General features: G+C 34.5%; 1 protein-coding gene across 2 annotated transcripts; it reads left to right on the top strand.

The window, feature by feature from the left end:
* Window positions 1-9,443: 9,443 nt before the first annotated feature.
* On the top strand, window positions 9,444-25,522 carry LOC111917948 (phospholipid-transporting ATPase 2). 2 transcript variants are annotated; one of them, XM_023913583.3, is made up of 25 exons: window positions 9,444-9,669; window positions 10,357-10,573; window positions 11,062-11,275; window positions 11,380-11,496; window positions 12,091-12,183; window positions 12,562-12,736; window positions 12,862-13,028; window positions 14,051-14,155; window positions 15,618-15,715; window positions 15,826-15,968; window positions 17,076-17,172; window positions 17,597-17,706; window positions 17,784-17,948; window positions 18,030-18,184; window positions 18,458-18,538; window positions 18,906-19,026; window positions 20,520-20,626; window positions 20,703-20,834; window positions 20,908-21,061; window positions 21,815-21,932; window positions 22,873-23,046; window positions 23,148-23,199; window positions 23,557-23,684; window positions 24,415-24,565; window positions 24,986-25,522. In XM_023913583.3, exons 2-25 carry the CDS (start codon window positions 10,449-10,451, stop codon window positions 25,334-25,336), a joined length of 3,333 nt encoding a protein of 1,110 aa, XP_023769351.1. In that variant the 5' UTR covers window positions 9,444-9,669; window positions 10,357-10,448; the 3' UTR covers window positions 25,337-25,522. The 2 variants fall into 2 exon arrangements, with proteins under 2 accessions (XP_023769351.1, XP_023769353.1); XM_023913585.3 differs by having other exon boundaries at window positions 9,444-9,756.
* The last annotated feature ends 119 nt before the right edge of the window (window positions 25,523-25,641 follow it).

Genomic DNA, 25,641 nt, shown 5'->3' with positions numbered 1-25,641 from the left:
CAATGATGCTGATGACAGTGGTCATGTGGCAAAAGTGGCTGAAGAAGCTGAACGAAAACAGAAGGAAGCCCACGACCTTCTTGAGAGTAGGAAAACTCTTTTTCCTGCTTGGACTCTCGAGAAGATGATAAAGGAAGCCATCGACACTCCGAGCATCTTGTGGCTGGAACCCGTAATTTCTTTTGATTGTTCCAATATTGTCGACTCTCAGTTTGACATGCCACTGACCCGAAAGGCGTTCATCTTTCACGCCTTCTCCAACGTTGTAGAGTTCCATCATCCTCATCCACAGGTTGATCGGGACTTGGTTGATTTTTATCTGAAAGCTGCTCAACCCCAATATCAAACTTGGAGCGCTCAGAAGATTATCAATGTTCGAGTCTTGAAGCCGTACACTGAAGGGAAATTCATTAACATTCGGTTCAAGGTGCTTCGGGGATCTGCCAAAACCGAACATGCCATTTCTTTAGCAGATCTTCCGAACCTCAATCCCCATGATTGGATTATCTTGCACAACATCCTTCTGACCAATGAAGCTGAATACGGTCCGATCATCGACCATTTCAAAAGGATGCTCGTGTGCTACATCATGGAAGTTGCACTGATGGATCAGGAGATAGCAAGCGTCTTCAAGAAGAAACCAACAATATCTCCTGTTGGCTCGGCCAGTGATCTGAACCAAATGCAGATGGGGAAAATTGACTCGAGGCGGAACTCAGTCATGTTCACTAGAAACGAAGGACAGAAATGTCTTTTTGCCTTAGCTGATAAACATCTGTACACCACTGCTTGCCTAGAGCATGTGTTGGGGATCATCCACAGATGCAAGCAAAACACAGCGGATGATATCAAGTACTTCGACGACATGATACATTGGTACATTCGGTTCAGACAGACTATTCTCGCTCTTATCTCACGTCTGTTTGATACTATAAAGAAGACACCCGCTGCTGGCCCAAGCAAAAAGAAGAAGTAGTCTCGCTCCAATTTGACGCAAAGGGGGAGATTGTTGGGTCGTGTTTTGTTATGTATTGCGTCGATTGGGCTCGCTTATTAGTCCAGTTTTGTAACTCCGGTTTGGGCCTGTCCAACCGAGAGCTTGATAGGGTTTATTATAAATATAGGTGCTTGCATGCATCTTAGGTTAGAGATTGATAACGATTGAAACGATAGTTACGATAGATCAGAGCATTATTTCATTATCGTTCTTGTAACCCTAAATCCTCTACAGCGGAAGTTCTTAGTCGAGCTCTGCTGAGGATTGTTTGAATCAATCATTTGACATATTGTGATTTAACTTTGTCTTGTTTATTGTTTATGTTCTTCATACTACCTGTTATAAAGATCTAATCGATCTTCAAGTTTATTTATTAACTTATCAGTTTATAGTGAGCTAAGTATATCAAACCACATAAGATATACAAACTATAAATACATAGGGACTAAAACTCTCTGACTTAACAATTTCAAAACAGGAACATTAGGGGTCCTTTGCTGTTAAGTCTATGTTTGCTAAGTGTATACGTTAAGGTGGTATATACTAAAAGTTTTATAGACTTAGAATTTGTGATTTTCACTTTACTTCCTTTTCCTTGTTTGGATGTGGATATAAGGTAAGATCACTTATTCGACTGACTATTTAATCTTGACTGTATATGACCTGTATACACAAGGCAACCATAGAAGGACCAGGAATGGACTGAGATTTCATGAAAAATATAAGTTCATACAAACATACTAGTAAGGAGTCATATTGGCAACAAAACAAAAAGTATTAAGATAAGTTAAACACTGCGAGTAAGCCTCGGGGTATGTAATCATGTCTGGGATGAATATAGCTTGATCAACTATATTTATCCAAGAGGTGACCTACGTATGCCGAGGAATGGTCGTAGTGGATGACGAGTCTAAAACTTACCAACAAACCATACAATGAAAACTTTAACATACAAATTTAAAATACTATGGGAGTATTTTGCGTTACAATTGAACCACACACTTAGATTCTTCATATGCTTCTTACCCCTATTCTCGCATAGGCATATCAGCTAGACTTCATCTCCACATAGACCCCTACTATCCTGCCACCGAAGCTAATAGATGGATCTAGAAGGATCCAGAAGAAGATTTCGAAGAGTACCAATAGATGAAATACGAGGAAGAAGATTTTCGAGAAGGGACCAGATGGAGAAAGAAGTTCGGGAGATACCATCAATAAACCTTACCCTATCAAGAGGAATGTGAGAACCTCCACCTCTTATTTTAGGAAGCAACCCGCAATTAACTACCTAGCCACACATATATATTGGAGAGGACAACCGATGATCCACAACCGACATAAACTCACTGCACCGTACTTCGGGCCATAGCACCCATAGACCGGCAAGCAGATCAAGAGAACAATACGGATCACCTACACTCCTTAGAAAAGGAGATAGTCGTTATAGGACAAAGAACCCTTACAGCTACAACCTGGACAGTCATCACAGAACTGAGAATAGAGGAGGCCACTCGCGAAATAGAATCATGCCGACACATGAAGGTAATCAGCATTCTGGTGCAACACTAGTTCTATAAATAGACGCTACAACATTTCAAATTGCGGTAACAGTCGCCGTGACAACAGTCATGGTACACCTCGACGCTAACAACACAAACAAAAGCGGGAACGGCGTCGAAAGTTCCAATCGTAATAACAACCAGGGACACCCCGAGTATGTTCCTGCAACGACGCCCCAAATCAAGGACCTACCAAAAGACAACAAACAATGACATTCCATACCACCACCATCCCTACTACCTCAGTGCCGATAAGACCATATGTTGGAAACCTGCCAAAATGCACCAAGTGTAGCTTTCATCACAAAGGAAAGTGCAGGGAAATGCACTGAAAGGACTGTAATGAAAAGGGGCATACCACAAATTTCTATAGGGTGCCGGCTCAACAGACCGCCCAGAACATAAAAGCTGGGATGAGTCGGACTTGCTACTGATGTGGAGAAGTAGGGCATTTCATAAAGGAGTTCCCGGAGACTAAAAACAAAGATGTCAGGAGCGTCGGAAGTGTTTTAGCAACAGAGCGTGGGAAAGCAGTAATAGACCCCACTGAGATTCCAGTACGTTCATTCCCGATAGCACACATGCATGGATACTATATAATAGCAACGCAGAGAGGAGTATTGTGAGTCGAAGATTTAATCAATTTCTCAACCAAAAACCTCAAAAACTTAAACGAAATATTTACAGTAGAATTGGAATAATCAAAAGCACTAGAGACGTGTACATATGGTGCACTCTAACACTAAATCAACCAATTCGTTCAAATCATCCTAAAACCGATCACAATAAAAATTTATGACATTTTCATTTTAACAACGTATTAGTTAGTTTCCTCACCATACCGATATCATATATTACGAAAAGGCCATTCGCCTAAACCCATCGAGTAATAGAACCCTCGTTGTCTATGACGACAAACCAGACACAAACCCCCGACTCACCTTTTACAACAAGACTCAGAAGTACCTACACAGGAGGTACCACGCCGTCCTAGCCCGTGCTGTGGATAAGAAACAAGAAGAGAAAGACATCATGGATGTTGAAAAAGCCCGTAACCTTCTCGATATATTCCCAGAAGATCTCTTGGGAATACCATCCGTACGGCAACCCGAGTTCAAAAATCAACGTAAGTGCAGTAGTTGTGGAAAAGGGTTGTTGTAAATGCCATCTCACCCAAGTTAATCACCCCACTCAAGTAGAGACTATGGACCCATACTAGTGAATCTATGATTACTAAGTGTATATATTGGAGCCCTGTATAATTAAGATTCTACGGACTTAGGGTTGGTAATTTCGCTTTAAATCCTTTTCCTTGTTTGGATGTGGGCTTAGAATAGAATCACCGATTCGACTGTCTTTTCAATCTTAATTATATACGAGTTATAAACACAAAGAGATGATAGATGAATTAGTTACGAGTCATACCATGAACTCCATGACAAGTTACCCAGGACAGTGGATGGATATGCTACCATTTGAGCGATCGTAGACAAATCAACCAAACCCACACACTTTCTACCGACCAAGGATACAAAGAAAAATAGAAAAGCTGACAGGAGCATATCACAAGAAAATTGCGAGACTGCATAGTATACCACTATCTATCATTTTGGATAAGGGATAGGCGATTCACCTCGTGTTTTCAATAGTCATTAAAGAAGTCCTTTTTATCACCCTCAAACTGAAAGACAAAGAGGAAAAACCATTCATCGAATCCTTATACAACATCAACTATTACATTAGCATCAAAGTCGCGTCATTCGAAGCTCTCTGCAGAAGCAAGTGTAGATCACCTCTTTGATGGGATGAGGTAGGTGACACATAAATAGCTAACAGGCAAGTTCCTAACAACACTCTCACCAGCCCCCAGATCATACGAGAAACTACAGAGAAGATTGTTCAAACCCGTGAACGATTGAAGGCATCCCAGGATCGGAAGAAGAGCTTGTCTGATGAGACTCTTGTTATTCCACTGGATGAAATTGAAATCAACGGGAGTCTAAACTTCATCGAAGAACCGGTGGAAATCATGGATCAGGAGGTCAAAATGACAAAACAAAGTCGCATGCCCATAGTGAAGGCTCGTTGGAACGCCAAGCGAGGACCGAAATTCACTAAGGAATGCGAGGATCAAATAAAAAAAACACCCCCAATTGTTTAGTGATATCCCGTCTACAAGTTGAATTTCGGGGCGAAATTCTTTTAACGGAGGGAGAATGTAACAATTGGTAAAAATAGGAATGATCGTGCGATGCTATGATTATTAAGCAATATGAGTATTTTATCAAGAATGGTTGAAGGAATTTAACCTCTTCTATTTAAATAAGTTATTGTGAAATATTAAACAAGTAACTATTGATAAATTTCGTTATGATGTATGACTACGAACCATCACCGGTTTGTGAAATTAGCATATAACATCATTTAAACGCAACAAGCTTAATTTTTGTATCAACATGTCTCTAATTGATAATTAATTTAGGTTATATGTAAAACGTTTGCTTAATAGATGTGAAGGATCTACATTTGACAAATATACAAACCAAAGTGACAAAACGTGTTTAACGATATGGTTAACCGGTTAAATGTCACGAAATTATACATTGGTCAATAAATTTTATATTTAAATAAATAAAGATATAAAATGAATTATTATAAGGTATAATTAGAATGTATTTAAGTGTTTTTGAATAAAAAGAATAAAACATAAACATTAAAGTTCAAATACACAAAAACTACATTGTTATTTTATACTAAGCATACATGTATGTATTTGTACATATGTATTATTATCTAGTGAATGACTAGTAATGGGTCATGATTTAAGTGATTTCATGTAAGGAATATGATTTCTAAATCAATTAAGATAAGAGAATTGGTGGAGATATGTGCCAACTTAACTAATAAGTGCTTAATCACTTAAGACATTTTACTAAGAATGCTTATTAATCCCTCTTCTAATTTTCGAGATTAAGACCTTCCATCTCCTTAACTAGAACTCCTAACTAACTAAATAACTAGTAGTTAGTTAGTTAACTAACTCTATCTCTAAGCAACCACCCAAGCAAGTGGCTAGACAAGATCACATCACTTAAACTCACATCCCATCACAAGCTAGTCTAGGTTTTGTCCCTTTATCCTCTTCCACTCTTTCCTCCTTCATATCCACGAAATTTCCTCTTCATTTTACCCTCATTTGACCAGCCAATACTCCAGGGAATTACTCTCAACCTTCATCTCATTTTCAAGCACAAGAACTTCCTTCCAAAGCCATCAAAACCATGAACTAAAGGGCTGCTGTCCCTTTTGTGTTTCAGCCACCATTTCATCCATATACACCTTCCTTTTTGCTTGATATTTTTACCACCAAATACCCCTGGAAGTTACTTGTTATGATACTCAAAATTATTGATTCAAAACAGTGAGTAAACTACCCTTTTTCTTGCTCTTTTGCTGTGAAATTTTCGTGATAGCAACATAGCCAAAAGAGTGGCTGTTTTGGAGCATCAAACCAACAACCAAAAGTTCATCTTCAACCTTCCATTCTTCAAGTATTCACATAAGGTGAGTTCATACCCCTACATTTTTCATGTTTTCTTCTAGTTTTAAGGGGGGGGGGGGGGGGATACAAGTTAGAACACTAAACATAACTTAAATTTAAATGACAGCTTTCTACAGAAAAGTTGAGTCCTGTTCACAGACTGTTTTGACCATCTTAAACTTAATATTTTTCAAAACTATATAATATGCAAATATTTCAAGTTTATACCTTTCTAAGGACTACTCGCACGCGTTCATACGATTTTTCTACAATTTATGGCGATTTTTATAAAACTGCCTGTCATTTCAGAAGTGATTTCGGACCAGTCTGTGAAGATGTTCATTTTCACACTAGTTTGAGACCACTAAAAATCATAATAAAAATTAGGAACAAAGTATACTCATTTTATAAACTCTCAAAGGTGACGGATTCAGTTTTTGACTTACGATGATTTTTCTATGAGTTTTCTAAAAACAGGGACAGTAAAGGGTAAAACTGTCAAAAGTGGTTTATAGATTTATTAACACCTTCTAACATTTTTGAGCAATGTTTATACATTGAGGATGTTAAAACACAATCATTTAAATATGTTTAATTACCATTTTTACAAAAGTGATAAGTACAAAAAGGTCTTTAGTATCAAACTTAAGGATTATTTAATGCAAAGTTTCTAATAAAAACGTAAGAATATGAACAACAATTACGAAACATACCAAATCATCTTTTAAAATTGATACATATATATGTTTTGTTTATATACATATATATTTTTATATACATATATACGAACCATATACATATATATGTTTTGTTTACAAACTTGTCTTCTACATCGAAAATATACATATATATGTTTTGTTTACAAACTTGTCTTCTACATCAAAAATATACATATATAGTTTACGAAACTCTACTCCATTTGTATCCTGTTGAGCAAAGGGTAAAGTATTGTCAAATGCATATCTAAAGATTTCACGTTGTTTTTCATAGCTATCCCAGTCTTAGGGGATGATCATTTAAACGAACATTTTCACACGTAAATCTGTTTTATACTAAGTTTTGTGAGACATCAACTTCACGTACGTTCGAGTACACATTTCAAGTCCTGTATTATAAACCGGAATCCCTTGGAGGGGGAGCATGGTGTTTGTGTATAGATCTATACGGGCTTGACAACCCGCACCCTGACTGTTAGCTACAGTCCACCATTTGGGGTGACAAACGTCATAACATTCCAACGCCTGAAGAACGTTGTGTATAGGCAATTCTAGTCAATAGCATGGTTATAAAACTCACATGGAGTATTAAAAACACATTGATTTACGGGGTTTTTCAGACGTATTGGAAATTTTATACGTACATACATTTTCTAGAAACAAACATTAGTCTTGAAAGAAGGCTACATTTATGCTAGTAGAAAATATAGGATTTTCTAGGAACAAACAAACAAGAACAAAACATTTCATTTCATACAAACATTGTCATTTAATACTTATGAAACTCACCAGCTTAAATGCTGATCTACTCTTTCAAAACTACTTGTATGTCCCAGGGATTTAGTAATTACAGGTAACAAACAACTTTTGAAGAAGGGACGCTGCGGCGCCAGTTTAAATTCATATTTTGGCATCATATTGTAATTGGTTTTGAGCATGTACCTTTTAACAATGTAAACTTTCAATTATATATATGATGGTTGTATTGCTTTCTTTACTATGTATTCATTTGTTACGTTACCACATGAAGTCATCCGCCCCCGAACGTTTCAGCCGTTCCGGTTTAGGGGTGTGACAACTCCTCATGATTCCAATAAGTACGTATTATAAACAAAGTTACCCATATTACAAGAAAGAATGGGATAATAGAAAATAAATAGGAATCAAGATTAGTCAAGTAAAATAACAACCAATCCAAAATTAACTATGAAGGTGTTCTTGTGGACAAGCAAAAAGGGTTGTCAGATTTGAAAGGTTTAGCTGATTCAGGAACATTGTTTCTTGATCTCTGTTCATACACCTTCCTGATGCTAGATAAATGTTCACAAATCAAAAAACAATGAATAGAATTATAGATTTAGGCAATCAAATCTTCAAATTACTTCAATGGAAAAAGAGAAAGACCAAAAGGAGATTGAACTATCAATTATCAATCCCAAAAAAATTCAAATCAATTGCCATCAATTAGCATATTCATAGTGAAATACGTGAGAGAGATAAAGCACCTATACAAATGCGGAACATGAGGATCTTTCCTTGAAATCCATTTTGTATCTTTTCACTTTTGGGTCACTGAAGCTTTAACCTCGAAAATTCATTCAAACAAGTTCTTCCAAATGATCGAGTTACAGGTCAAAGAGAAGATAAAGAATACAAAACCTAAATGTAAAAATGTAAAAATTACCAAAAATTACAAATTACAAAACCTAAATTACAATATAAAAAATAAAACTCAAAATTAACAAAATGAAACCAAATATAAATTAAACAATACAAACCCTTGATTATACACACTATAAATATAAATTAAACAAATGAAATTGTACAAACCTTAAATACATAATAAAGATGGAGTCGACATCAATAAAAGAAATGAAGAAAACACAAGAGAAGAAATAAAGCATCCACTGAAGAAGAAACGAACCTTGAAAAGTATAAGTGTGAAGGCATACGGGAAATCTCATGTCTCACCCATGTGTAAGATACGTGTTGTCAAGAGAACGTTGGAGAGGATGAGTCGGCTGAAGAACTGCGGTAAAAGGGGAGGGAAAATGCAAGGAAAACCCGTCTTGAAGTCTTCAGCCTCAGCATGAGGTAATGATGATTAGAAGCAAGCAAACAAGATAGAGATGGTGACCTGATCCAATCTTTTAAACATAGAAAAAAAGCAATTGTGAAAGAAAAATAGCAACCGAGAGATCAGCTACCCCAGACGTAGGGCGGATGAGGTAGTTGTGTAGAAGAACGATTGTTGTTTCGTTACCATCTGAAAATTGATAGAAAAGAAAATTCAATCAAGAAATCATCAAATAATCAGCAATAAGTTCAATGCAAAAACTCATAAATCCAAAAGGATCAAAATTTAAGACTTAAAAAACAAAAATTGATTTCCAAAATAGATATAATTTCAAAAGACAGAAGAGACGGGATGGGATGTGAGGCGACGGAGAACGGAGAATTGAGAATTGAAAATTGCTTTATATATATATATATATATATATATATATATATATATATATATATATATATATATATATATATATTATCTCAAAGTTAATACAATATATTTTTAATTTTTGAAGAATTCGTATAGTATAATATAATTTCTATGAATCTCGAGTATTGAGAATTCCCAAATTGAGTGACTACACCAGATTTGCCTTCTATTTTCCTTTACTATGGAGGGCATAATTTGCAAATTCTTGACAGAGAAACGAAATAGCTGACTTTGGCCCCTGATCGAACCATCGAAGAAAGCATATCCGAGTCTTGACTTTTCAACTCTCCCCTTAAGAAGCATATTCTCTTGGGAAGAAGCTCAGACCCAATCACAACCACGCCAATTCCCCTCAGGTATCAAACATCTCGTTTACTTTGATTCATACGCGCTCTTGTGATTTTCGGGATTCAGCTTTATTCGTCAAATTCACTACCTGATCCGTATGTATTCCAACTCTTAGATGAAATTCGCCATTCTCTGTAACTGATTTCGTCAATTCTGATAGACTTTTAGGATGTGTTTGGCAGTTTGAGTACTTATGTGTTCGGCATCAAGTAACTGAAGCTAGATGAACTCCTATACCCTAGTTATATTGTGATGCATTCATGCTTAAGTCTAATTTATCTTTGTGATTATGCACACGTCAATTGGTCTAAATGCTCTTTTGAATGCTTGGATGTCATGGCATCCAAGCAGTAGAGCAAAACTACTGTAATTAAACAAATATGAAAGAAAAAAAATAGTGAGCTGGGAGAATTCTGTAAAAAATGCTCTTGATTTTAAATTTGCAGTGTAAGATAAAAAGTCAATTAAACTATGATTTTCTGAATGCTTTAGAACTGATTTTTAAGTTTTAGCTTTCATACAAAGTAGCATTCTTTTCTTGTGGGTGCATAACTAGGTATTCTTATATAGCCTATCCCTAACTGGTATAAAGGTCGAGGATATTGTTCTTCATGTCTTGCAAGCCTGTGCCATGTAGCTAGCTGCTCCCATGAGAGTGTATGTAATGTTTATCGATATTGTGTAATAAATTTCAGGACATGGATTTTCTTGAAGATGATTTGTAGCTGCCTGCATTTGATCTCGGGTGAACATATTAGGAGTATGATTGCATGCACCAAAGTCAACAATGAAGCGTTTTGTGTATGCCAATGACGACGATTTGTCGCATGAGCTTTACTGTGACAACCGTATATCAAACAGAAAGTACACATTGTTAAATTTCATCCCGAAAAATTTATGGGAACAGTTCAGGTAATGTAATATCTGAGATGTATTTTAAGATTTTAGATGCTGATATGATGATTTGAGTATGTATCTCAACTGAATATTGTAGTTATACATGGTTATATTGTGTTGGGGATGAGTATAAAAAAGATTGTACTTTATGTCTTTATGTTTGATAAAGAAAGAGCCTAGTTTTTGAAGAGAATAGGAGCAAAAACTTTGTACAAGTAGAACTAAATGTTTCATGAAGATAAGTGGGATGAGCTGCTATATATATATATATATATATATATATATATATGTATGTATATATATTAAAAATATTGAAATATTGAGCATGAGATAGGAATTCCTAAGTATGACCTCCTTTATGGGATGATTGGAAGTTAGTTTTCTTAATTTTTTGATGTGGTTTTGCAAGTGATATCATCTTTTGTTGCCCTTTATTAGTTACTTCTGTTTTACCTCTGTCTACCACATTCTAACCTGTTCCTCTAAATTTCTTTTTTTCCCAGCCGCTTTATGAACCAATACTTTTTGTTGATCGCTTGTCTTCAACTATGGCCGCTTATAACACCAGTAAACCCCGCTAGTACGTGGGGTCCACTCATATTTATATTCGCAGTCTCAGCAACGAAAGAGGCATGGGACGACTACAATAGATATCTCTCTGACAAGAAAGCAAATGAGAAACAAGTATGGGTTGTGAGGCAGGGTTCCAAGAAACTGGTAAGTGCTAAACCAACTCAATAAGACAAATTTTTTTTTCTATCTTTGATAAAGGGATTAATTTCGTGGACTTCTATTTCTCTCAAAAACCATGTTAATTGAAGATTCAAGCGCAAGAGATTCATGTTGGTAACCTGGTGTGGCTACGTGAAAATGATGAAGTTCCATGTGATCTCGTTTTACTTGGTACCTCCGAGCCACAAGGAGTCTGCTATGTGGAGGTATGACTATGTTCTTACTTCTTGCTGATATCTCATACGATTTATTATGTCGAATTTCGACTAGCTTGGGTGATGGTAATTGTTGTCACAGGAATACTATTAGTTAGATGATATATATATATATATATATATATATATATATATATATATATATATATATATATATAACTCTCCATCACCAAACCTACAACTAATCCACATAAATATGATAAAGCGTCCATAAATTGAGAAAGCAAATAGGCAACACCATGTCCTGTGTTTGTGTTTGTGTTTGTGGTTGCATTAGATAAGGTTGTATCATATGATTTACTACATTAAATCCTTTTAGAATCTCATGTTTGGCAATATATAGTAAGTAGGAACAAAAAAGAGAATTAAAGAGATTATAAGCCAGTATTCGTCTTGAAGACCTCATGTGGTCCCATTTGATAAACAAGTCAATGTTTAAATTTGATTTTTGCCAAGTTTGGGAGCTTTTAGTATCTGGAGTTTGATACTAAAATATGGAAATAGATGTTAGTTCTTTGTTTCTTTCTAGTTTGTACTATACATTTCATATCATAGCTTGTAACCATTTAATAACATATTTTGCAGACGGCTGCATTAGATGGTGAAACTGACCTTAAGACAAGGAATATACCTCCTGCTTGCATGGGTATTGACTCTGACTTGTTGCACAAAATCAAGGCAAGATTTGCATATACTCTATAACTTGAGGATACATTCTAATTATTCTCACACATTACACATAATGGATGGAATTCAATTTCATCGAAATCCTTCAAATTCCATGTCTGATCAACTTCACTATTCCTAGGGAAGGGTGGAAGGGATTCAGTCTCATTCTTCCTTTTATATTAAAAGACCAAAATATCCTCATCATATATAATTTTGAAACAAAAAGATAATCAAATTTTAAGTGAAGAGCAAAAGGTATTTAAGTTTTACTATTGAATTCTTTCCAAATTCCTGCCAACCAAACAAGTGACAAATTATGATTCCTATTCCAAAAACATTCTACGAACTAAACAGCCCTTTATTTATATGGGGTCTTCTTTTTTGCAGGGTGTGATTGAGTGCCCACACCCAGATAAGGACATTAGAAGATTTGATGCAAATCTGAGGCTGTTTCCTCCATTTTTAGATAATGACGTGTGCCCTTTAAGCATAAAAAATACAATCCTACAATCATGCTACTTACGGAATACAGACTGGGCTTGTGGTGTTGCTGTATATACAGGCATGCACATGTCCTATCTCTTCACAGTTCACATACAAAAGATGAGAAAGTCTTTCTATTTAGCAGGCATATTTACTGGAATCTCTCCTTTTTAGCTGATCCATGAACATGATTTTGTCAAGCAGGCAACGAGACCAAGATGGGCATGAGTAGAGGTGTGGCAGAACCGAAGCTTACTGCTATGGACGCGATGATTGACAAGTTGACTGGGGCTATATTCATATTTCAGATTGTGGTGGTAATTGTTCTAGGCATAGCTGGAAATATATGGAAGGATACAGAAGCAAGAAAGGTTTGTATACTGTTTGTCTCACTCTCATCATGTACACTACACTGTTTCTTTCACATACTTATGCTTGTTCTTGATTCAAAATACTACTTTATAATTTATTGTGTTTTTGCACCATTCATCTCATTCTGCTGATGATCCATACATACAAAGGTAACACTTCAAAATCAAGTCTAAGGTTTATAGTTGCTAATATTGCCATCTGTGGTTCTACTTCTAGGGTCGGTATTCTTTGTTGCTGATGGTGATAGGAGCTTTTGTGAATTGTGATACTTCCTAAGTTGCCCTCTTTACATGACTTTAGACTTCATTCTGATTTAGCACGAGTTAAAATCATATAAGCTCACATAAATAATCTATCTATGCAGAAATGGTAACATATAATTGGAATGATTTCAACTTCACATGTATAATCTATCTATGCGGACGTGGCATCTTCATCATAAACTATCTTATGGGTTCTTTTACTTTCTTTGTAGGTCAATTATCATATAGATTGAATGGCTTCTTTACATAATCTATTTTAGTCCTGAGCATCATGTATCTTATTCCTGTTGATCAAGTTAAACATGTAACAGGATTCAATCTTAAATCAAGTCAATCTATCCAATAGGCAGATTAAATTATTAAAAGAAAACAGACTTACATGATAATAACACCTATTCAGGATTTAAGTTTGATGAGGAAACCCTTACGTAATTTATGTAAAGAAAGGACTTCACAAGTTAAGGTGTTACTAGAGAGAGTTTTCTGATTCTCTTTATGTTCATGACATCACTTGGGAAAGAGACCAAGTTACATGGCAGTTATTTCCATAGTATAGTTAGTTATGCTAGGTATTGTCATTTAAGTCAAAATGAATGTGGTACAATTACAAATGATAACAAATGTTATGTACTAGTATTGTTGGTGTAAATGGTCTTAAGGCCACATATTTAAGGGATGTTCCAACAATGCCTCCTAATTTTCTATCTCATATCTTACACTTGGACAATTGAACTCATGTTCGTATCTACCTTATGCAGCATTGGTATGTTCTATATCCAGATGAGGGTCCATGGTATGAACTACTGATAATCCCTCTACGGTTTGAGCTTCTTTGTTCCATCATGATACCAATATCTATAAAGGTAATTTTACTTAGGATTAGGTCGTTATTCTTTGATGGTATGCTTGTTGCTTATTATAATTGAAGCCTTTTAATATACATAGCTGTTTTCAGAAGATATGTGAAGAACAGTTATGGCCATAATTTTGCTTTGATCAGATGAGAAATTTCTATTGAAACATATTTATATTGGTGAATAAAAAGAGCTAAATGCATGGCTTTCACTGATTTGTTTGTTATAGCATTTTACTTTCACGTCTTGTATAGCATTGTACTATTAGTTTCTACTAGATTATAGCGATGTTGATACAGAACAGGCATCACAATTGCTAAGCCCAGGTGTAAGATGATGACATCATAGTTTGTTACATCACATGGAGATACTATATATATATATATATATATATATATATATATATATATATATATATATATATATATATATGTAGGTGAATGCGTGAATAAAGGTGTGGAGAGAATATTTTTCTGTTAGGAAGGATCGGCTAGTAGCTAGCTTGGGCAGGAAGAGTAGTCATTGGCTCTCTTCTCTGATATCCCCTCTTGTATTCTTCTCTTTACCATTTTCAGAAATAAATCAAGCATTCAACCATTATTATAGATTATAGTTGATTATCGATTTATTACATCATTTATCTCCTTCCTATCAAATGTCATGAAATACAAAGCTTTTTTTACTGCTATAATTGGGTAGAATGTTCAAAGATAATGTCCTAATAAGACAAAAATGAGAGTACGATGCTACTAGGTAGAGTTTTGTAAGTACCATGCTTTAATAGGAAAAAAAACTGAAAGCACAATGCAGTAATAGAAAGAAATGAAAGTAAGATGCCATGCCATAATACACAAATAAATAAAAGTACAGTGCTGTTTCTTGCATTAACCCAGTAAAGTTTTGTATAGCATCTAACGATACAAGTGCTAAAACCCCAAAAAATATGAAAGATGTGGGTGTTTTAATGAACCAGAAAGTATGTATACTATAATGTTATTCTGCAGTATCCCATTTTTTTGGGGGAAAGACAGTATTCCAGTTTGATCTTGTCTCTAAAAGGGTTGAATGCAAATTACAGTACCATACTTCCTTTGATTTTTTATTAAAGCCTTCTACTTCCATTTTTTCAAATTACATATTTACATCATTGTACCACTCACTTATAACTTATAAGAAATGTTATCCAAATAGAAAGAAATTTTCATTGCTATAATCAGGTAGATATTACAATTTTGGGTACATTCTTCGTAGTATAATTAATTTCTTAATAAGAAAAAAAATTAAATTTGGAGGTACAATGCTGTAATAGAATGAAATGAAGGTAGGATGCTATAATACATAAATAAATAAAAGTATACTTGTTGCATTTAGCATCTTCTACAATATACAAGCTCTATTTATGGTTTGTTTGCTGTTTGATATGCCACAAAATTCCAAGCTCTAGAGATTCATTTTCCCTCTTCTTTGGCAGGTGTCATTAGATCTTGTTAAAAGCTTGTATGCAAAGTTCATTGATTGGGATAAACAGATGATTGATCTGGAGACTGGCACTTCAGCCAATGCAACAAAGTAAGAAAAAGTGTAATTCGTTTATCAACTTTTCCAAATATGCCTACGTCACCTTATTCAGTTTATTGCTATATTTTTTTTTAATTTTTTTTAATTCTTTTATATGGCAGCACAGCAATAAGTGAAGATCTGGGTCAAGTTGAGTACATACTGACAGATAAAACAGGGACACTTACAGAAAATAAGATGATTTTTAAGAGATGTTGCATTGCTGGGACATTCTTTGGTAATGAGAATGGAGATGCTGTAAAAGGTTTGTCTTTTCCCCCTAAGCTGTAATAATTTGATAGTAAAGAGGTATTACTTGAAATTGAGACGGCAGAGAAGAAAGACAAGGAAAGCTTTAATAAGTTTCTGGAACAAAATCATACATATATATATATATATATATATATATATATATATATATATATATATATATATATATATATATACAGGCGTATATTAGCATCTATAAACCCTAATAGAATAACTTACATACATGATACATACAATAAAGGAACCACAGCCTCCTCGATCTTCTTCAGTATTGGAGTGAACAACTGAGATGAATGATATATATATATATATATATATATATATATATATATATATATATATATATATATATATATATATAAGGAGCTAGGGATCTAACCGGCTCTAGAACCGGAATAACCAAAGACCGATTAAGGAGTGAACGAGGAACTGAGAACTGGACGGAATACCACTAAACGGGTCTGGTTCTGGTTCTGATTTGGTTCTACTAGAAAGTGTGCCATCTAAGAAGGTGTTTGGTACCGGAACCGAGATAACTGGGAACCGGACTGATACCACTTATCGGTTCCTACCGGTTTGGTTTTTCGATTAAAAAGCTCATCCCTATAAGATAAGGAAGCGAGAGAGAAAGACAAAATGCATAAAGATGTTAGAATGACTTAACAGATAAATCTGGAAAAGGAATGGTCTCTTCATAAAGTCCTAACTTTTTACAAATTTTCCATCATCTGTCTCTCCTTTCCGTTTCCCCAAATGTGATGAAAATTTTCTAAATAAAGTATTTAAGTGTTTCATTATTTATAATTTATTATTATTTGCGTATACTTCTATCAAATGTTTTTTATTTTTTATTTATATCATATAGTTAAAAAATCAATATCATTAGTGACATATTAAATAATTTATACTTTAGCATTTCTATAAATTTATGATTTTATATCAAATTTTAGAACACATCTTTATATTTATTTATTGCTGTGAATTTTTCCCTTCATTGAGCTTTAACTAGTTTATTCATGCGGTTATTTCCATTATGTAGGATTACTTTATACTACATACTTTTGCTTTCTCATTGAAATTTCTTTCAATGTACTTTTTACAGATGTGGAGCTTCTCAATGCCATCAATACTGCTTCCCCAGATGCTATTAGATTTCTGACGGTTATGGCAATATGTAACACTGTCATTCCTATCAAAAGGTTATTCCTCAATGGCTATTTGTCAGTTTTTTTTTTTTTGCTGGCTAGATGCAAGAAATAGCGATGTGCTTTCATATCTTACTATTACAACATTGTACTTTGCAAAGTCCTCCCAATTAATTTATATCAATGACAATGTACTTCAATTTTTCTTCTTGATAGGACATTGTACTTTTGAATATGTACCAATTATAGCAGTGAAAATTGCTTGGTGACATTGCTATAATCGGGTAGATTTTTCAAATTATGATGGTGTACCTGTCTGTAATAGGAGGAATAAAAAGTATGATGCTATAATAAACAAATGAGGTGAAAGTGCTTTGCTTTTCCTTGCATTTCAGTCTTGTTTTGCCAAGAAAACTGCATCATTTTGGGTTTTGTCTTTTCTGCATGATGTAATTGTACCTGAAACAAATAATTACAGCCCGAGTGGAACGGTCTCATATAAGGCACAGTCGCAGGATGAGGAAGCTCTAGTGCGTGCAGCTGCTTCCTTGCATATGGTTTTTGTTAACAAAAATTCTAACATACTTGGTATGAATTTATCCTTGTCCCTTTAAATGAAATATTTTAATTATACTACTAATTTAAAAGAAAATACTTGTGCGCAGAAATAAACTTTAATGGGTCGTTAAAGCAGTATGAGGTGCTGGAGTACCTGGAGTTTACCTCTGATAGGAAAAGAATGTCGGTGGTTGTTAGAGATTGTGATGAGGGGAAGATTATGCTTTTGTCGAAAGGAGCAGATGAAACTATTCTTCCATGTGCATATGCGGGTAAGCGTTCCGTGTTCCTCATATAATAATCATAATATAAGTAGTTTTTAAATAGCTACTTGTAAAATGTGGCACTGGCAGGACATCAAACCAAGACATTTTCTGAAGCTGTAGATCAATATGCACAAATGGGGTTACGGACTTTGTGCTTGGCTTGGCGTGAATTAAATGAGTTGGAATATCAAGATTGGTCTGTGATGTTTAAAGAGGCTAATAGCACATTAGTTGACAGAGAGGTACAAGAAAGCAACAACATAAATACATACATACATACATACATACATACATACACAGTTAGAGATAGATACCTATAATATAGTATTATCCTCTCCCCTCCCCACATCACATGGGGGGAGGTTTTTGCTTGACCTAGCAGCAAGCATCCATAAGTCAGGTCCATGGGGCTGGTTGGTTGGGTGGTGTAAACCTTTAATATATTTTTTTATTCTTTTATATCTTGATATGGTCTGTTCATTTTTCTTTTTCACATCATCGGTTTATTTTTGTAGTGGAGAGTAGCTGAGGTTTGCCAAAGATTGGAACATGACCTTGAAATACTTGGGGTTGCTGCGATAGAGGACCGTTTACAGGTTAATCTTTATTTTCTGTGAAGCAGATATAGTTAGCTTGGCAGGTGAAATGCAAGAAATAGGAACATACATACATACATACTTTCATTTATTTGTTTATAAATGCATTCTACTTTTTGAATAAAACCCCTACCCAATCATAGCAATGTGAATGTCTTCCAAATACAAAACATTTTCGCTACTATAATCGGATAGCTTTTTCAAAGTACAATCAATATAAGAAAACATCAAAAGTAAAAAAACTATAATCGGATGCTATACTCACTTTGATTTTTCGTGTGTTTTGCCCTTATTTTGGCAACCTAACCCACATACTCAATATAACAACTAGCATTATAGTTTTTGTATGTTGCATAATATTTTTCAGGATGGTGTGCCAGAGACGATTGAAACCCTCAGAAAAGCTGGGATAAATTTCTGGATGCTTACTGGTGACAAACAGGATACCGCTATACAGATTGCTCTGTCGTGCAATTTTGTTTCCCCAGGTTAAAATTATATAGTGAAACCAACCTTCACCTTGCTTGATATCAGAATAGGGAACTTAACTCCATTACGTTGATTCATATATGCAAATATTTCACACTTGTGATTGATTGTACTTTGTAGTGGGAAGGGATCATTCTCTTACTCGTATCTAGATATACCTAAACCTCAAAGGAGCATGGGGGTGTTGTTCTTTATGGATTGTTAAGCAGGACTTGGTATGCATAACATGTTGTGCCACTTTTGGTGGGACGGAACCAGAACCAGGACCACGGTCTCTTTTTTTTGTTCAAAAGACGTGAATGCCCTCATCATTGAAAATAGCCCTACAAAGCTTGTCCTGTCCGTCCTCTCCTATCCTGTGTGTGCAACAAACACAGCCTTTATTGCCTAGGATAATTTCAATGGCTTTGCTTTTATAAGAAAAAAAAAACAAGTATTTTAATCCATATTTCTCCGTTGCTTTTTTCTTTTCTCTGTTCTTGAATGCATATCACACACATAAACCTATACACGAAAATATTATCTATCGACAACCTGGTTTTCAAGAAAAAATAATACCATGGATCAAAGTTGTCCTTTAATTTTGGACTAAAATTAGTAGGATTCCTAAAATCAGAAAATGACTAAAGTACGTTACGTTTTTATGAAATTTGAAAAAAATGGAAGAAAGTAAAAGAAAAACATTAGAGTACTATTTCAACCATCATTGTTGTAGTTTTATTATAAACTACCTGTTAGAAGTTTTTGTAAAAGCAATAGTATATACTATATATGCTGGTTTACAATGAAACTACAAGTGTTTTGGTTAAAAAATTAATTTATTTTTTTAGGGATTGAGAACCCACTCAACAAACAGTCATACACATATATTCATGTGTTTGTGTGTGTAGAATTTGAATCACAAATAGTGATAGATGCGTACTTGGTGAAAGATATAAACAACAAGTTGGAAAAAAGCTCTGTTAAGTGCCTTGTTCTCCTATGATGGTAATGCATTACTTGAGAGCAGCAAAGCCACGAATGTCTCCAAATTTTCATGATTAGCCTGCACTGCACTGCACTCTTTTGTTGTTACATGTCAGATATTTTATCCTGAGCTATACCTAAAATGCAAGATATAGCAGTGTACTTTCAATTTATACTTGCGATCTTTTTGTTACAGCATAATACTTGTATTTTTTTTTTCTTATCAAGGCCAATGCTGTTTGAAAATTTTGCCAATGATAGCATTGTACTTTATCGTTATTATTATTTTGCTTATTAGGGACATTATAATTTTGAGTTATAACAGCAAAAAATGCTTTTTATTTGGTTGATAATTGGGTAGATCCTTAGATTTTTCAAAGTACAATGCTGTGCCTGGAAATAAATCAACGAAATTATGTTGTTATTCCTTGAATTTACCTTAAGTATCTTGAGTAGGAAGGATGAGTTTTGGAAGTTTGGTTGAATTTTAGAATTTATGATTTTTCAAATTTTTTTTTCTGTACAGAACCCAAAGGGCAGCTTCTGTTAGTTAATGGAAAAACAGAAGATGAAGTTTGCAGAAATCTGGAAAGAGTTTTGCTTACAATGAGGATAACAAAAGCAGAACCTAAGGTAACTACATTTATGGTTTATTATTGTGTTTGTTTGATTTAATTAGAAGGCATTTATTTATGTATGTATGTTGCAGGATGTGGCTTTTGTGATTGATGGATGGGCTCTTGAAATTGCACTCAAGTATTACCGGAAAGCATTCACAGAGTTGGCTATACTGTCACGGACAGCTATATGTTGTAGGGTTACACCATCCCAGAAAGCACAGGTACTACAACACTAGTTTGTTTTTATATTTATATTCTGTGATTGGACTGGTACTAAAGCTTTGTATTTTGCAGCTTGTAGAGCTTCTTAAATCTTGTGACTACAGAACCCTGGCCATTGGGGATGGTGGGAATGATGTAAGGATGATCCAACAAGCTGATATTGGCGTTGGCATAAGTGGGAGAGAAGGACTACAGGCAGCAAGAGCAGCTGATTACAGTATTGGGAGTAAGATCTACTGAATTTTTTGGCTAACAATTTTAGGAGCAATACGTATCTAATCCTTAACGAAATGAAAACAACTAACTGAATGGAAAATTCCATTTTGTTAAATTTCATTCCTTACCAACGTTGGAATTGTTTTTGTTTTCTCATTCCATTGTGGAAGTGGAACAACATTATAATTTGCAATATCACCCAACACCCGTCTTTATTTATTTATTTATTTATCAATTCTTATTTTCTAAAAATAACTAGAAAATGTATATATATCTTTTACTAAATACTTTTATTGGGTTTAGGTGAGCATTTAATCTATTAGGTTTAGTTATTTAATTGATGTTCATGGATAAAATCTTCATTGATTATATAATTAAATCATAGAGTAGATATGTTTCTGCATATAATATAAAAAAAGTCATATCTAAATTCATTCCGCTCCTATTGATCACCAAACAGACTCATTCCTTACCTTCATCAATCCCATTTCATCCAATCAAACAGACCATTATGATTATTCTTCTTCCAAAGAAACATCCCCTGGCCATGGCATCATCCTTTTAGATTCTCATTCATTGCTTTTCGGATGCACGGGGGTAGTTTGGGGATTATGTATGGGTTCAATAATTTCACATGTCTCAGAATTATTTAAAATATTATTAAATTAGTTTTAAATGGCAATAAATAAATTGCTCTTTTGTTTCAGTTTATTATACCCTGATATGCACACCAAGTAATATCTCCATTTGTGTTACTATGCAGAGTTCAGGTTCCTTAAAAGATTGATACTTGTCCATGGGAGATATTCATATAACCGCACCGCATTTCTTTCACAATATTCATTCTATAAATCCTTACTCATATGCTTCATCCAGATTTTGTGAGTTCCCTGCAACAACCTATGTTAATCTCTTTCTTTCATCCTTATTATTATTACTACTACTACTACTACTGTTTTCATCATTGCTATTTTTGTAATCATCGTGTTTGTTATTATTAATCTTATCATCATTATCAATATTTTTTATTATAATTGTTATTGTTGTAGTTATTATTATTATTATTATTATTATTATTATTATTATTATTATTATTTTGCCTGCGTATGTTACATGGGCCTGGACTGGACTAGACTGGATTGGGTGGAATTGAACAAACTTTCTAGGGTTATTTTGAGACCATGTTTATAGGAGCAAAGTCGCGACCAATTGTGGGGCAAAATTACGGATATTTAATAAATAAAAATGAAAATACCATACTAATTTACAACCAAAGTCGCCAGACAGAACGAATCACTACCCAACCTTGCCACATGTCAAATTTATATATATATATATATATATATATATATATATATATATATATATATATATATATTCTTTTTAGTTTTAATAGTTATTTATTAGATAATATATTTATGTAAAAATTGTAAAAAGTATATTTAAATACATGGTTTTTAATTCGTATAAATAGAGTATAAGATTGATGGATTTTCTATATTTATTTGAAAGTCTCGTATATGATATATATTTTTAGTTGTGATAGGCTGTTGATAAATGGTAAAACATTGAATTTGGTTGGTTGTATGGTAAATGATAGAGAAAATATTTATTTAAAGAGGATGAGGAGGGCAGATTGAGGAGTCCCTTTTCTGGGTGGGATCAAAGTTACATTTTTTGTCCCATTGACATCAATCTGAGTCCCAGTCGAATGCAGTACATGATGTTTGTTACCTTTTCTGTCCTGTTAGTGTCATGCTTCTTTTATAAGAAACGGATCTTATTTCTTATAATTCAACTGCTGACTTAAATTGTGTTCAGTTTCTCGTTCGTTTCAGGTGTATCTGGCACCAGCCTTTTCAACTCTGTGAGCCTCATGGCTTATAATGTTTTCTACACCAGTGTTCCTGTTCTAGTCAGTGTTCTTGACAAAGATCTCACTGAAAAAACTGTTATGCAGCACCCGCAAATATTATTTTACTGCCAAGCAGGGAGGTTAGTAATTAGTTTGGACTTAGGATGGATTCTTCTTATCATTCATGTCTCAAATTCTGATTCTAGGTAACCTAAGCTTTAATATTCTTCTTCTTAAACAGGCTTCTCAATCCTACTACATTTGCTGGATGGTTTGGGCGTGCTCTTTTTCATGTCAGTGCTATTTCTTAATTACCATTTCATATTGGCGCTTCTTATCTTATAAATATGATCGATCATGTCTCATGACTCATGCTCATCATTTTTTTTTAATGAAAGCAAATGTAACCTATATGGATAAATAAGCTAATATATTATCCTTCAAAAATTCATGAATTATCATACCTAAGTGTTAACCGAGAGTGGATAATATGAAAAATAATTACAGGTATTAACTTAAAAAAAAAAAAAACTTTATGAAATGCTTTTCTCATCTTCACAGTTAAGAAGCTGATTTGATTTCGTCGACATGACCATGGCATCAATATTTCTTTCCCTAATATTTACAGTGGTGATTATTACTTTTTTCAGGCGATTGTTGTGTTTGTGATAACCATACATTCATATGCCTTTGAGAAAAGTGGGTTGGAGGAGGTATCAATGGTGGCACTTTCTGGCTGTGTCTGGTTACAAGCTTTTGTGGTCACATTGGAGACCAAGTAAGTTACCAACACTTGAGATTTCAACTACTAGAATTCATCTTGACCATTTGTATTTGTGAAAATATTTCCCTCTCTTCCGATTCCGACAGAGCAATACATCTGTTTTTGATGAATGAGGATGAGAAGGGCATTTACGTCTTTTTCTCAAACCAGTTTCCCACCTTCTTTGGTAGAACAAAAAAGTTGCAATTTTTGTCTCATTTACGCAATACAATAATACAACCTGTTCTACTATTCTATCCTGTCCAGCGAGCGTAACACTTGTCTAAAATAAAAAATTCAAAGAATGTTTTTATTTTTTTTATTTATATATATGTACTTTTTTGTATTTAATAATCTCGTCGAAAAAGAAATGTGTGTGTACATGATACATGCTGCTTTAAATATAATTATATGAAACCGAAACTCAGGAAAGATCTCTATCTATGGAAAACATGAAAAAAGGACTGCAGTAAGTGAAAAGATCTGTTTTTGTGGTTAACGTGAATTAGACTGATGTCAATGGGACGATTTTTGGTCCCACCCGACTATACAGAAGACAAATAATTGCCATCCATTTCTCATCAAATCCACAAATGTCATTTTAAAATTTAAATAGCCCCAGAAAGTTTGTCCATGGGATAGAAGTTGCAGTTTTTTGTTCCACCCCCACCCAAAAAAATAGCCCTTGAACGCTTGGTAACTGAAACTTATTCGCTTTGTTTACCAATTATGTGTATGTGTGCAGCTCATTTACAATCTTCCAACATGTTGCCATATGGGGCAATTTAGTGGTTTTCTATATCATCAATTGGATTGTGAGTGCTGTGCCACAATCCGGGATGTACACAATCATGCATCGCTTGTGCAGACAGCCCTCTTACTGGAATACTATGTTTGTAAGTGCATCCATCCATCCATCTCTTTTGCATATTCTTTCTCCTAGTACTCAAATTCTGAGCAAATGTGAACCTAAGCCTACAGGAAAGAACATACCAATATTAGACTAGAAAAAACGTGCAAGTTTTCATCACTCTCCATCTTTTCTCTTGTGTACTTACTGTGTTGTGTGCAAAAGACAGTAAGGCTATTTTTAATTCTAACGATGGGAAGAATACAGAGTGATTAATTTATTGGATGGGACCATACCAAAAAATATATCTATTGATCCAATATGATATGGTCAAGAACATTGACTAAAACAAACAAAACATAACTAAAAAGCTATTTGCTAAAATTATGATATACATATATATTATTTTGTTCCTTTAAATACATTACATGTACATTTGTTGTGTTGTGTTTGGATATAATTTCAGCTGATAGTAGCTGCTGGGATGGGTCCGGTGCTAGCTTTGAAGTACTTCAGGTACACATACAGATCAAGCAAAATCAACATTCTTCAGCAAGCGGAGCGCTTGGGTGGCCCCATCCTCTCACTTGGAAACATTGAACCGCAGCCAAGATCATTATTATTAGACAATGATCTGGATCTCGATCTCGCCCCCTTGTCAATTTCTCAGTCCAAGAACGGCCGCAACTCTGTTTTCGAGCCGCTTCTCTCAGATTCACCCAATGCCGTCAGACGCTCTTTCGGGCCCGGGGCTACATTCGACTTTTTCCCATCCCAGTCCAAATCTTCCACCTATTCCCGAAATAAGGACAAGTAACAACACCCACCATTTTTCACCATCCAATCCAATAACCCACCCATAGAATCCTATCATTTTTGTAAAGTTTTTGCATTTTATTACTATTATATCAACTCATTTTCAACTATCCTATGCCTTTTTAACACTTTAAATAATTGTATAAAACTATGGTTAGCACCCTATTGCCGGTGCCTTATGTCTTCATTTTCAACAGCTTAAATAATTGTAGGAAACTATGGTTGCACCCTGCCAGTTTTGTCAAAAAAAAAAAAAAAAAAAATCCTTCGTGCACCAAAACGAGTATGTTAAAAAATGATTTTGTA

This window comes from Lactuca sativa, chromosome 5, assembly GCF_002870075.4.
Source record: "Lactuca sativa cultivar Salinas chromosome 5, Lsat_Salinas_v11, whole genome shotgun sequence".
Taxonomy (NCBI): domain Eukaryota; kingdom Viridiplantae; phylum Streptophyta; class Magnoliopsida; order Asterales; family Asteraceae; genus Lactuca; species Lactuca sativa.
Note: the sequence above shows the minus strand (reverse complement) of the source record. Positions and strands in the feature narration are given on the sequence as shown.

Coding starts and splice junctions, on each gene's coding strand:
- LOC111917948 (XM_023913583.3), top strand. CDS start 10,449: ATGAAGCGTTTTGTGTATGCCAATGACGACGATTTGTCGCATGAGCTT. Junction 11,497..12,090: donor AAGGAGTCTGCTATGTGGAG/GTATGACTATGT, acceptor CATATTTTGCAG/ACGGCTGCATTAGATGGTGA. Junction 18,539..18,905: donor CGATAGAGGACCGTTTACAG/GTTAATCTTTAT, acceptor AATATTTTTCAG/GATGGTGTGCCAGAGACGAT.